The sequence below is a fragment of the Pristiophorus japonicus genome, chromosome 17, assembly GCF_044704955.1.
Source record: "Pristiophorus japonicus isolate sPriJap1 chromosome 17, sPriJap1.hap1, whole genome shotgun sequence".
NCBI classification, from domain to species: Eukaryota; Metazoa; Chordata; class Chondrichthyes; family Pristiophoridae; genus Pristiophorus; species Pristiophorus japonicus.
In genome coordinates this window covers 128,264,685-128,278,693 of record NC_091993.1, presented here as the reverse complement: position 1 = coordinate 128,278,693, position 14,009 = coordinate 128,264,685, and the positions used below count along the sequence as shown (strand labels likewise).

Here is a 14,009-nt window from a genome sequence, read left to right as displayed (position 1 = left end):
ACTCCCAGGCCAGGTACAGCATGGGGTTAGATACAGAGTAAAGCTCCCTCTACACTGTCCCATCAAACACTCCCAGTGCAGGTACAGCACGGGGTTAGATACAGAGTAAAGCTCCCTCTACACTGTCCCATCAAACACTCCCAGGGCAGGTACAGCACGGGGTTAGATACAGAGTAAAGCTCCCTCTACACTGTCCCATCAAACACTCCCAGGGCAGGTACAGAGGGTTAGATACAGAGTAAAGCTCCCTCTACACTGTCCCATCAAACACTCCCAGGCCAGGTACAGCATGGGGTTAGATACAGAGTAAAGCTCCCTCTACACTGTCCCATCAAACACTCCCAGTGCAGGTACAGCACGGGGTTAGATACAGAGTAAAGCTCCCTCTACACTGTCCCATCAAACACTCCCAGGGCAGGTACAGCACGGGGTTAGATACAGAGTAAAGCTCCCTCTACACTGTCCCATCAAACACTCCCAGGCCAGGTACAGGGGGTTAGATACAGAGTAAAGCTCCCTCTACACTGTCCCATCAAACACTCCCAGGGCAGGTACAGGGGGTTAGATACAGAGTAAAGCTCCCTCTACACTGTCCCATCAAACACTCCCAGGGCAGGTACAGGGGGTTAGATACAGAGTAAAGCTCGCTCCACAGAGCTCCAATGCAGTGTCTCAGCCCACCTCTCGAGTGTTTCTTTCTGTACCAGCAGGTCACTTTTCTATTCCCCACATTATCATTGCATGTGTTGCAGCGAGAGTGCTAAATCGTGCCAAATTAAAAGGGATTGTTTTCAGTGTTCTCCTGCTATGAGGAAGTGCTTTGATACTTGCCCAAACCCATTTCAGGGAAGTAACAGAACCACAACGCCCACGTGATTGAGCTCCCTGTGGCGAGCTGGCCCCTCACTGCTGAGACTGTCAGGAAAAAGGTCCCATATACGGGAAGGACCTCCAGTCCCCCCCAGCCCATGGGTCAGCTGAGCCTCCAGAGAGGCCTGAGGTTGCCAGCCGTAGACTTGGGCACAGCCCTCGAAGCGGCAAAGTGATTCTGATTACAACAACAGCAAAAAAACAAATCCAAACACGAGCTGGAATTGGCCTGAAGGAATGACAGTCCAATCTGTGTCGACCTCAAAATTAGAACTTCCCGATCAAGCTAATCTTAGCTTCTGAACATCTGCTTCTGATTAAATTGCAGTATTTGTTCATATCGGACCAGCTGAATGATCCTTTATTTCAAATACCTGTCAGAACAGCATATGGTGCCATTTTGGGTTGTTTCTGATCCTGAAAGGCTAATTGTTCAAATTAGGCAAAGTTAGGCCTGAGGGTTGTTATGATCTGGATCGCACTATCTGAAAGGCTGGTGGCATCAGATTCCATAGGAACTTTCAAAGGACGTTAGACATGTATCGGACATGAGTACTAATTTGCAGGGCTATGAGCAGAAAGCTTGTGTGTGGAACTAAATTGGGCAGCACTTTCAATGAGCCTGTACAGGCACGATGGGCTGAATGGCCTCCTCCTATTCTGTACTTTATCAATACACCTCCGGATCTCCCAAAGTTTATTTTCAACCAATTTTTTTTGTTTGTTCATGGGATGTGAGTGACACCCCTTTATTGACCATCTCTAGTTGTCTTTGGATGGTGGTGTTTGGCCTTCTCCTTGAACCACAGCAGCCCTTGTCATGATGGTGCTCCCTCAATAGTGTTCGATAGGAAATTCAGGAGTCAGAGGGATTTTGTAGCCTTTTTTCCGAATTGGCCAATGGATCTTTCTCTGTGTTTGCCTCTCTCGTGACAGTGGGTGACTGGCAGGGTGGGTCGACGGGGCACAGAGACGGGACCATGTCTGAGTTGGACAGTTTTGATGGGCCAGCAGGTTGTTGCATTTTTTTGCATGGCAGTTGACAGAGTTGGTCTCCGCTGTGATGCCCTCCATGCTCGGGTAGTCTGCCGACACCGTGAAGAAAGGTCATTTCAGTGAGTTACTGGAGGGTGCTGCTAGGACCCTTGGTCCTGTGCATGAGCAAGGAATTGGCACCTTAAGGAGAAGAGGGGAGGTAGTCGGGAAAGGGGGAGGCCATTCGCTGGGGAAAGACATCTCAGAAGGATCAATGACGAGATGTGACATGGGAGAAAACAAAATCCCATTGCGGAAAGTGCCAAAGTGAGAAGATGATCATTCTAACTAACCAATAACTTACCAGGTACAGAATTGTAACCTTGAATGACAATGGTAGTTATCTGAGCGGGGAGTATTCTGAATTCTACCCAAAGGAAGTGGAAAGGTTAACATAAGAACATAAGAAATAGGAGCAGGAGTAGGCCATTCGGCCCCTCGAGCCTGCTCCGCCATTCAATAAGATCATGGCTGATCTGATCTTGGCCTCAACTCCACTTCCCTGCCCGCTCCCCATAACCTTTGACTCCCTTATCTTTCAAAAATCTGTCTCTCTCCACCTTAAATATATTCAGTGACTCAGCCTCCACAGCTCTCTGGGAAAGAGAATTCCACAGATTTACAACCCTCTGAGATGAAATTCTTCCTCATTTCCATTTTAAATGGGCGACCCCTTATTCTGAGATTATGCCCCCTAGTTTCAGATTCCCCCACGAGGGGAATCATCCTCCCTGCATCTACCCTGTCAAGCCCCCTCCGAATCTTATACATTTGATTAAGATCACCTCTTATTCTTCTAAACGCCAATGAGTATACCAATGAGAATCAACTCCTTCAACTCAGGAATCAACCTTCTCTGAACTGCCTTCAATGTAAGTATATCCCTTCTTAAATAAGGAGACGAATACTGTACGCAATACTCCAGGTGTGGTCTCACCAGTTGTAGCAGGACTTCCCTACTTTTATACTCCATCCCCCTTGCAGTTAAGAAAAGAGAAGGGCAATCAGAAGGAAAAGTAGGTATTTATTTGTGGTGTCTGTTTGGGGTGGGGCAGATGAACTTGGGGACTTTGAGTCTCGACAAACCCCAAATAACTAATTTTTTGCCCATTTAAGACTGGGCGGTTTTCAACACGTTGTTGCCTGCGGAGAAGGCAAGTTGTCATGGAGTTTGGAGACAGGAAGGTGTGGTTGGCTGCTGGGGAAGACCTGCTCAGAGTAGCACATACCATCTCGCCAGAGGCTGCATGGCCTTCACTGTTCCACCATCCTCACAATCCCTGGAGCTCATGCTAGCGCTCTCAGTTTCACACTTGTCCTGAAGCTTTGTTTGAAGTTAACTGTTTTGTTTACATTCTGCTGAACATTTTCAGTCAGTTTTTTTTTATTAAACTCTGCGTGAAAATGTTTTCCTTGATTTCAAAAATGTTACAAAGTCAGTAGATGTGTCTGTGTGTGTTGTTGCTTAATGACAACAGACTAGACATCGAGCTGATTCCCATTTGGAAGGAAATCTCTCTCTATTTACGAGGTGATTTTCTGGTCTGTGCTTGAAGAATCAGGAGACCGACTAAATGCTGTGTGTGGGAGGGAGGAAATTGTGCTTGATGGCCAACTTTCTCCAGCCGCATTGCTGGAATTCTGGTCTCCATTACGTTAGCAACGTCCTCAAAGGGGAAAAGAAAATCTATGACTTGTTAATAAGCTGTCCGCCCAACCCCGAGCAGAGGCCCCGACGCAGGCCCCAGGAGATCCGTGGTCCAACCTCTTTGATGAGAGGAAAATAATTGCGTGGTATTGTTACCTCAAAGTTGTAATCTACAAGATGCCCTTAAGTAAAGTCATTCCAGAGACATGGGAGCTCATTGTTGAAGCTTCCCAATTCCTCTTCAAGGGCAGTGACAATTAAACTTGGACTGAGGGATGACAGAAAAGGATGATTTTTGTGCATAAATATACAGGATTTTTGAAAATGTTTTTCTGTATTTGGAGAAGTTTATTTTGCTGCTTGAGTTTTATGCGATTGTAAAGTTCTGATCTTTGCTCAGGTCACAATCCGACATAAAGGACAGAAACAGACTGTAGTGCCTGATTCTCCATGGCCAACATATGTCTTCAGTCAAATCCTTCGTGATCATTCTGCTTTCCTGTTGTATCTCACTGTTCAGACCACACTCCTGAGGTGGTGCTGGGCTGGGGACAGGAGAGTGGTGTGTTGTCCCGCCGGTGTACAATTATCGTCAACACATGGAGACCTGAGCTACACGTCCCTTCTCAGTATGGTAGATTGTGTTTTGGCAGTGATCTTATTGACACATTAGAGTAGGGCAGATGTGCCCCGGGGTATCCTCAGGACCAAAGCGACTCACCCACTGAGTTGCTGCCTGTTGGCAATGGTTTTAAGAGAAAATGACCCGGTTATGAGAAGCCATAATAATGAGCGAGCACCGAGCCGATCGGAGTCTGACTGCCCGTGTTTATTGCAAGGGGGATGGAGTATAAAAGCAGCGAAGTCCTGCTACAACTGTACAGGGTATTGGTGAGGCCACACCTAGAGTACTGCGTACATTTTTGGTCTCTGTATTTAAGGAGGGATATACTTGCATTGGAGGCTGTTCAGAGAAGGTTCACTTGGTTGATTTTGGAGATGAGGGGGTTGGCTTATGAAGATAGGTTGAGCAGGTTGGGCATATACTCATTGGAGTTCAGAAGAATGAGAGGTGATCTTATCGAAACGTATAAGGTAATGAGGGAGCTCGACAGGGTGGTTGCAGAGAGGATATTTCCACTCATAGAGGAAACTAAAACTGGGGGACATAGTCTCAGAATAAGGGGCCACCCATTTAAAACTGAGTTGAGGAGGAATTTCTTCTTTCGGAGGGTTGTAAATCTGTGGAATTCTCTGCCCCAGAGAGCTGTGGAGGCTGGGACATTAAATATATTTAAGACGGAGATGGACAGATTTTTGAGCGATAATGGAATAAAGGGTTATGGGGAGCGGGCAGGGAAGTGGAGCTGAGTCAATGATCGGATCAGCCATGATCTTATTGAATGGCGGAGCAGGCTCGAGGGGCCAAATGGCCGACTCCTGCTCCTATTATGTTCTTATGTCTGTTTGGTTGATTTCATGGTGTGTTTCTTTGTCTTGCCACAGAGATCCGAGCACAGCTACTGGAACAGCTGAAATGTTTGGACCAGCAGTCCGAGGCCAGGGTCCAGCTCCTTCAGGACCTGCAGGACTTCTTCCGGAAAAAGTCCGAGATCGAGATGGACTACTCGCGGAACCTGGAGAAGCTGGCTGAACGTTTCATGGCCAAAACCAGGAGCACCAAGGACCACCTGCAGTTCAAGTATGTTGGACAGCGTATAACCCTGGCGACCCGCCAAACCCCTCGTTTAGATCCCAGGCTGTAACTTACTCCCGGGTATTTGTTCTATATATAACCCCCACCCACCTGCCAAACCCCCACGATTAGATACTGCAGACTATGCTGTGAATTTAAAATCATGTTATTTTCAGTAACGCTGAAGATGTTGGCAATGTATTTTTGTGACGATATAGATGGAGGTTGCAGCCCTGTATCTATGTACCCAGTGAGTTCGGGGACACCTGCGTTTAACCACTTGCAGGTTTATTAAAGGTTAATTGAACAAATGAATGCAGAACCAACACCGAGATTACAAAAGATGCCGTCTGATAACCCTCCTGTGAAATGCCTTGGGTCATTTGACCACGTTAAAGGTGCTATATAAACACAAGTTATTGTGCCGCAGAAACCCACCTTCCAGCCAGTAGTGCTCAAACTTCCAGATCTCGTCTGCTTCATCTTTAAAGATTTCAGGTCGCATACTGTGACGCTGAAAAAACATTAATATTAAAGCGATAAAGCTACTTAAATGTCACAAAGCTTAACCTGAAATATAAAAACTATCAATTATCATTTTTAAATTTGCATATGGCATACATACACCCTTATATACCGTGTCACGGTTTTACATTTAAAATTGTTGTATAAGCATTTCCCATCCCTACTCTCAGCCCTGACTCCGTTTGCCAGTCCTTGCTCATCTAGATTTTTTGCTTCTAATTTTTTTTCCATTTACCCTCTCATCTCTCACACTAGTTAGGTCACAGCTGGAGTACTGCATGCAGGTCTGGTCACCACATTACAGGAAAGATGTGATTGCACTGGAGAGGGTACAGAGGAGATTTACCAGGATGTTGCTGGGACTGCAGAATCTAAACTATGAGGAAAGATTGGATAGGCTGGAGTTGTTTTCTTTGGAACAGGGGATGCTGAGGGGAGACCTTATTGAGGTGTATAAATTATGAGGGGCCTGGATAGAGTGGATAGGAAGGACCTATTTCCCTTAGCAGAGGGGTCAACAATCATGGGGCATAGATTTAAATTAATTGGTAGAAGGTTTAGAGGGGATTTGAGGGGAATTTTTTCCACCCAGAGGGTGGTGGGGGTCTGGAACTCTCTGCCTGAAAGGGTGGTAGAGGCAGAAACCCTCACCACATTTAAAAAGTACCTGGATGTGCGCCTGAAGTGCCGTAACCTACAGGGTTACGGACCAAGAGCTGAAAAGTGGGTAGCTCTTGGTCGACTGGCGTGGACACGATGGGCCGAATGGCCTTCCGTGCTGTAATTTTCTATGTTTCTATTTCTATGATTCTAACCTTCTTGCAATGGTCCCACTTTTAAAGCTCAGCTAAAAGGCCATTGCATCACCTCGACCCTGATCTTGAGCCGTGGGTTTATGTTGGGTATTATTAGCTCAGCACATCACCGCACCATCGCAGGACACAACATAAACGGCCGTGTCTATTTACATGCACTGAAAAGAATAAAGACCGTGTCCGTGAGAAGATTAGGAGATTAGATCCAAGGCTATGTTATATGACGGAGGTTCAGCCTCACAGTCTATGAATGGATTCCTTCGCTGTCTCTCAATCTCTTGACAGAAACAACTAACCCAGAGGTTCCTCGAGAAACCAAGTCGGCCAAGGGTTAGTGTGAGATTCAGAAACTAGTGCCAAAGGGAGGGCTATTAAGATTTCATCATAATATTGATTTTAATCCCGTATCCGTTCGACGGCAGCGAGACCCCCCCCCCCCACACGAGGGGAGGAAGACAGCGAGACCCCCCCCCCCCTTGAGGGGAGCGAGCGCAGTGAGACCCCCGAGGAGAGCGAGGACAGTGAGACCCCCCCCCCCCAAGGAGAGCGAGGGCAGTGAGACACCCTCCCCCCCCCCCCCCGAGGAGAGCGAGGGCAGTGAGACCCCCTCCCCCCCCCCCCCCCGAGGAGAGCGAGCGAGCGCAGTGAGACCCCCTCCCCCCCCCCCCCCCCGAGGAGAGCGAGGGCAGTGAGACACCCTCCCCCCCCCCCCCCGAGGAGAGCGAGGGCAGTGAGACCCCCTCCCCCCCCCCCCCCCCCCCCGAGGAGAGCGAGCGAGCGCAGTGAGACCCCCTCCCCCCCCCCCCCCCCGAGGAGAGCGAGGGCAGTAAGACCCCCTCCCCTCCCCCCCCCCCCGAGGAGAGCGAGCGAGCGCAGTGAGACCCCCTCCCCCCCCCCCCCCCCCGAGGAGAGCGAGGGCAGTGAGACACCCTCCCCCCCCCCCCCCGAGGAGAGCGAGGGCAGTGAGACCCCCTCCCCCCCCCCCCCCCCCCCGAGGAGAGCGAGCGAGCGCAGTGAGACCCCCTCCCCCCCCCCCCCCCCCCCCCCCGAGGAGAGCGAGGGCAGTGAGACCCCCCCCCCCCCCCCCCCCGAGGAGAGCGAGGGCAGTAAGACCCCCCCCCCCCCCGAGGAGAGCGAGGGCAGTGAGACACCCTCCCCCCCCCCCCCCCCGAGGAGAGCGAGGGCAGTGAGACACCCTCTCCCCCCCCCCCCCCCCCCCCCCCCGAGGAGAGCGAGGGCAGTGAGACACCCTCTCCCCCCCCCCCCCCCCCCCCCCCCCCCCCCCCCCCCCGAGGAGAGCGAGGGCAGTGAGACCCCCCCCCCCCCCCCCGAGGAGAGCGAGGGCAGTGAGACCCCCTCCCCCCCCCCCCCCCCCCCCGAGGAGAGCGAGGGCAGTGAGACCCCCCTCCCCCCCCCCCCCCGAGGAGAGCGAGGGCAGTGAGACCCCCTCCCCCCCCCCCCCCCGAGGAGAGCGAGCGCAGTGAGACCCCCTCCCACCCCCCCCGAGGAGAGCGAGGGCAGTGAGACCCCCTCCCCCCCCCCCCCCCGAGGAGAGCGAGGGCAGTGAGACCCCCCTCCCCCCCCCGAGGAGAGCGAGGGCAGTGAGACCCCCTCCCCCCCCCCCCCCCCCCCGAGGAGAGCGAGGGCAGTGAGACCCCCTCCCCCCCCCCGAGGAGAGCGAGGGCAGTGAGACCCCCTCCCCCCCCCCCGAGGAGAGCGAGGGCAGTGAGACACCCTCCCCCCCCCCCCCGAGGAGAGCGAGCGCAGTGAGACCCCCTCCCCCCGAGGAGAGCGAGGGCAGTGAGACCCCCTCCCGCCCCATACACTGCGTGTTTTCCCATCAGTACTGCAGGCACACGTGTGTGACGGGAGGCTGGGAGGAGATCTATAAAGGCTGTTAATTGCTTGGGGACCTCCGCCGTGGTTTCATTTTGGAATATTTACGGATGTAATGTGTGTAATCCAGATATTCCCCACTGAGCAGTTTCACTTAATGCGCGCTCAGTTTCTGTGCCAGTCCACCTTCAAATAGGTCGCATTGCGAGAATTCCCCCTCCCCTGCTCCTTATTTCTTTGTGGTGCCTGCTCCCTGTTCCAGGTCCGTGTGCACCCAGGAGCAGGGAGTGCTGTCAGTGCTTGGGCGGGGCTGGGCCGAGTAGATTTCAGGGTGAATGTGGGGAGCACTGCTGGGCTTACTGTGGAATCAGTGCCCTGGAAACTCTGTCTACACCCAGCGTTCAAAGCAGCCTGCACCTTTCTGGCCTGTGGACATGTGGTGACCCTTGTCCAGAGAAGACCTCGTTGTTAACTGCTTTCAGCCTGAGCAATTCCCAGAAGCAGGTAGTTTGCAGAGCTGTCACTGGATCTGTCTCGCAGCACTATTGGAAGTCACACTTGCACTAATACGTTTGCTATGTTGCGAGACTCTCGAATTCACTGCCCCCGTGACAGGCATGCACCGATCAGCAGCTCACCCTTTCACCACCTCAGGATGTCCCAAAGCGCTTTACAGCCAGTGAAGTACTTTTGGAGTGTAGTCACTGTTGTAATGTGGGAAACGCGGCAACCAATTTACGCACAGCAAGCTCCCACACACAGCAACGCGATAATGTCCCAGATAATCTGTTCTGGTGATGTTGGTTGAGGGATAAATATTGGCCAGGACACTAGGGATAACTCCCCTGCTCGTCTTCAAATACTGTCATAGAATCCTTTGCATCCAGCTGAGGGCAGACGGGGCCTCAGTTTAATGTTTCATCCGAAATACGGCACCTCCGACAGAGCAGCGCTCCCTCAGCACTGCACTGGAGTGTCAGTCTAGATTTTATGCTCAAGTCTCTGGAGTGGGTCTTGAACCCACAACCTTCTGACTCAGAGGCGAGAGTGCTGCCCACTGAGCCACAGCTGACACCCAAAATACACATTATGTCACAGTGCTGTGCGTGCAGGAGCTGATGTTCCCATCTGTACACATCTGTGGAGAGTCTGTGACCTCAGCTGCTGGGCTGCATTTCGATGATCTCACCAGAATGTGAAGGTTCAGATGTTCTTGTGGCTGAGTCTATATTTAGGTGAAACGGTTTAAGAATCTCTGTGTCCCACTCGCTCCAGCATGTTTCTGTTCTGGCACCTGCTGGCTTCAGGCCAGCGCTATTAACCCTTGCCGCACTGACCAGGGTCACCAACTCTGGTTGCACGTATTCCTGGAGGTTTCATCACACAAACTTCTGCCCCCAACTGCCCCACCTCCTACACTCCCGCAGTTGGTCACCCAACACACTCATCCTCTCTGCCCCACCTCCCCGCAGCCAATCACAAAGCTCGCAGCAGTTTCCTGGAGATTAATCTTCCATTCCTGGAGACTCCAGGCCAATCCTGGATAGCTGGAAACCTCAGAACTGAGTCTTATCGAACTCGAGAGTTTGGATGTTTTAAGAAAATAAGAAATAGGAGCAGGAGTAGGCCATTCGGCCCCTCAAACCTGCTCTGTCATCAGTAAGATCATGGCTGATCTTTGACCTCAAATCCACTTTCCCGCCCGATCCCCATATCCCTTGATTCCTCTTGAGTCCAAAAATCTATCGATCCCTGCCTTGAATATACTCAACAACTGAGCATCCACAGCCCTCTGGGGCAGAGAATTGCAAAGATTCACCACCCTCTGAGTGAAGAAATTTCTCCTCATCTCAGTCCTGAATGGCCAACTCCTTATCCTGGTTCTAAACTCCCAGCCCAGGGAAACATCCTCCCAGCATCTGCCCTATAAAAATCCCTCTCAGAATCTTATGTTTCAATGAGATCACCTCTCATTCTTCTAAACTCCAGAGAGTATAGGCCCAATCTACTTAATCCCTCCTCATAGGGCAATCCTCTCAGCCCAGGGATCAGTCTGGTGAACTTTTGTTGCACTGCCTCCAAGGCAAGTATATCCTTCCTTGGGTCTGGAGACTAAAACTGTGCACAGTGCTCCTGTGGTCTCACTAGGGCCCTGTACAATTGCAGCAAGACTTCCTTACTCTTGTACTCCAGCCCTCTTGCAATAAAGGCCAACATGCCATTTGCCTTCCTAACTGCTTGCTGTACCTGCATGTTAACTCTCTGTGTTTCATTTGCAAGGACACCCAAATCCATCTCAACACCGACATTTAATAGTTTCGCACTACTTAAAACAAAATATATATATATTCTGTTTTTCTACTTTTCTTACCAAAGTGAATAATCTCACCACATTTTACTCCATCTGCCACTTCTTGCCCACTCACTTTAACCTGTCGATGTCTGTTTGCAGACTCTCTGTCCTTCTCACAGCTCCTCCTTTCCTGAAGACTTTAACTCCTGACTGGGGTTCGGCTCCCCAGGCCTGGGCTAACGGCCCCTGCTACCTTGCCCAAGTGGCCATTCTTCAGGCATGAGTCTAGCTCAGTGAGTGTCGGCATAGTACCTGCTGGTGGTGTCACAGCCACACCTGGTCTTATCCTCGCTATTGGACAGTGATTGGCAGTCGGAATCCAGGCTCATTATTTTCCCCCTCTCCAGCCCAGCGATGCTGAGGTTGAATGCAGTACCCATTGTTGGCCGAGTCTTCAGCTGCCCAGGCCAGAAACGCTGGAATTCCCTCCCTAAACCTCTCCGTGTCTCTTTCCTCTTTTAAGATGCTCCCTAAAATCTATCTCTCCCTGTCCTAATATCGCCTTATGTGGCTTGGTGTCAAGTTTTGCTGGATAACGCCCCGTGAAGCACCTTGGGACGTTTTACTACATTACAGGTGCGGTATAAGTTGTTGTTATATCCCGCTGGTCCCAGGAATGGATCCGGCGCAGGCCGAGGATGGAACCCAAGGTGTCATTAAGCCATGACGGGAGAGGCTCACCTGGGTTCTACCCTGTCAGATCTGGGAAGCTGATTGAATGTTTTGAAGAGTGAGATCAGCATTTGAAACGTGCAAAGGGACTCACAGCCGTATTTCTTCTGTGGTTTAGAAGCAAAAATCCACAAAAGTTTTCTGTCCAAGCTGTTGGATGGGTTTTCTTGCCGAGACCTCAGCCGGTTCCTTTGTATCTCTGGGGCCATGGATGGATGTGTTGCTTTGTGTGGATTCTGCCTCGGGGAAGCAAAGCGAGTGGGCCTGGGTCACTGCGGTTCACTGACCGACAAATGGCCTCCTGTGTTCTTCCCGTGTCTGCCGTTGCCAGCGACTCCCTTCACCGCACTGGACTGAAGATTGACGACTGGCATCAGCTTTGTTTGAAACTCCAGCATTTATTTATTTGAAGGATTTTTGTTGAAGGTCTGCTGCTCGACTCGCACTGTTGGAGGGACCATCTTTTGCTGAGATGTTAAACTGAGGGTCCGTCTATCTTTTTCAGTGATTCATTTGGATGTTCAAGATCCCATGGCACAATTTAAAGAATAGAGTTCTTATGGTACCTTGGACAAAAATCCTCCTTACCAATCAATATCTAAAAAACAGATTTACCTGCTTGTGGAATCTTGCTCTGTGCAAAATGGCTGCTTGCCTTCATAATGGCTGTCATTGCATTTCAGAGTAATTCACTGCTTGGACAGCTGTTTGGGATGTTTCGGAGGGTGTGCTGTACAATTGCAAGTCCTTCCTTTAACCCTTTCCTTTAATATTTCCTCCCACACGCTTTGTTCTGCAGGAAGGACCAGAACATTCTGTCTCCTGTCAACTGCTGGTATTTGCTGCTGAACCAGGTGAGGCGGGAGAGCAAGGATCACGCCACGTTGAGCGATATCTACCTGAACAACATCATCCCGCGCTTCACACAAGTCAGTGACGACTCCGTCCGCCTCTTCAAGAAGGTGAGGAGATTCCTTTGGGTGCTGCTGTGTCTTCGAACGGTCGGTCGGTCGGGGGGGCGGCGGGAGGGGTGAGTGTGTGTCCACACGTTCGGGTTCCACCAGTATTGGCCTCCCCCCCCACACAGTCCTTCTCCCAAGTGGCCGTGCTTCATGTACGAGTGCAGACAATGAGTGCCAGCTGGCTATTCCATCATTCGTATTCCTCATATTCCATAAGGTTTAACAGTCAAACCCAGAGCTAACCTGGTGCAGTCCCCACACAATGCACGCTGTGCCGCAGGAGTGATTAGAAATTGGGAGGTGTATTTAATCTTCCCCACCTCCCCCTCCGCCCCCATTGCCCAACTAGTCTTGGGCTACTGAGGTCATGTGTTGCCTTCAGCCAACGCTGCAGGCATGGGCAGCGAAGACATCACAGCTGCGTGTTTCAGTATCACACCTGGCAGCTCACTCTCGCTGTACCGTGGGAGCTGTGTTACTGATCGTTGTAATAAGTGACTGACAGAGAGTTGACGATGAATATTCTCCCCGGGCCGCAATAGTTTCCTACACACCTCTTGTAAACTTGCTGCCCTTGTGGGTTTGGGAGGTGCTGTGGAAGGAGCCTTGGTGAGTTGCTGCAGATGGTACAAAGGGTAGCCGGTGGTGGAGTGGGTGAATGTTTAAACTGGTGAGTTAATGCATCCGGTTTATTTCAATTCAAAATGTGTCTTTCAAGGGCTTTGACTGTAGTAAAGCAGGTTCTGTTTGTGGGTGCATTGTTGAATGTTTACAGCTCAGTCTGGCAGTATTAAACACCACCTTCAAACTGACACTAGGTGCCTGGAATGCAAAAGTGTTCCATCCCCTCGTCTTCACAGTTGACCAAAGGAGAAGGCTGGAAAAACTGCAGGGCCCCTTTCTTCCTGGCAGGTGACTCGAGCACAACACTGTGCACGATCGAGAAACATAGCCTCTGTCCATCCCCGCACTGAGACTGAGAACGATAGTGGAGGCGAATATAACGGTGAAACGGGACGTTCAGGTAGAAGCTGGAAGGAATATAAATAAAAGAATCTCGAGTTAAAATAGCTGCACGCCATCTTTGTAGGCGATGTCACGTTAATTTCAGAGTATTAAACATAGTCCCACAATAAAACTCCAACAAAGGCCCAGTGAATATCAGCCAGGGAAAAGCTTGTGTATCTCCAAGACATTCATCGAGATCCAAAAATTGGCTCAACTTCTGAAAGGGTTAAGAAAAAATGACTAATGTAATTTCCGAACATAAATCCAACTTGATTTAAGTTTACCCGAGTTTAATGAGATGGACAGGCCTCTTAGCCAGTCTAATCCTTTAGTGGGCTCCTAATCTCCTGAGCTTGTTGGCATGGACTCTGTGGGTCTTGAGTTGTCTGTCCACTCGGTCTGCAACATTGGACACAACACCCGGGAGAAATTCATCCGTTCAGCTCCTTTGGTGCCCCACCTGTTTCAAGGATTGGAGTTGCTGTGTAGATTGTATTATTGGGGAAATGATGCAGTTATGCTGCACGTAACAGCATTATTTTTCTATCTCTCACTCTCTCTTTCGCCTGTTGCTGCTCGAGAGAGAGAG

At 50.6% G+C, this 14,009-nt stretch overlaps 1 protein-coding gene across 1 annotated transcript in view; it reads left to right on the top strand.

Annotated features, from left to right (window-relative positions):
- srgap2 (SLIT-ROBO Rho GTPase activating protein 2) overlaps positions 1–14,009 on the top strand; it is a 233,121-nt gene that overhangs the window by 118,313 nt on the left and 100,799 nt on the right. The window contains exons 2-3 of the mRNA XM_070859279.1: positions 5,060–5,255; positions 12,250–12,412. Coding sequence (XP_070715380.1) covers positions 5,060–5,255; positions 12,250–12,412 — 359 coding nt within the window. The remainder of the gene's footprint in view (positions 1–5,059; positions 5,256–12,249; positions 12,413–14,009) is intronic.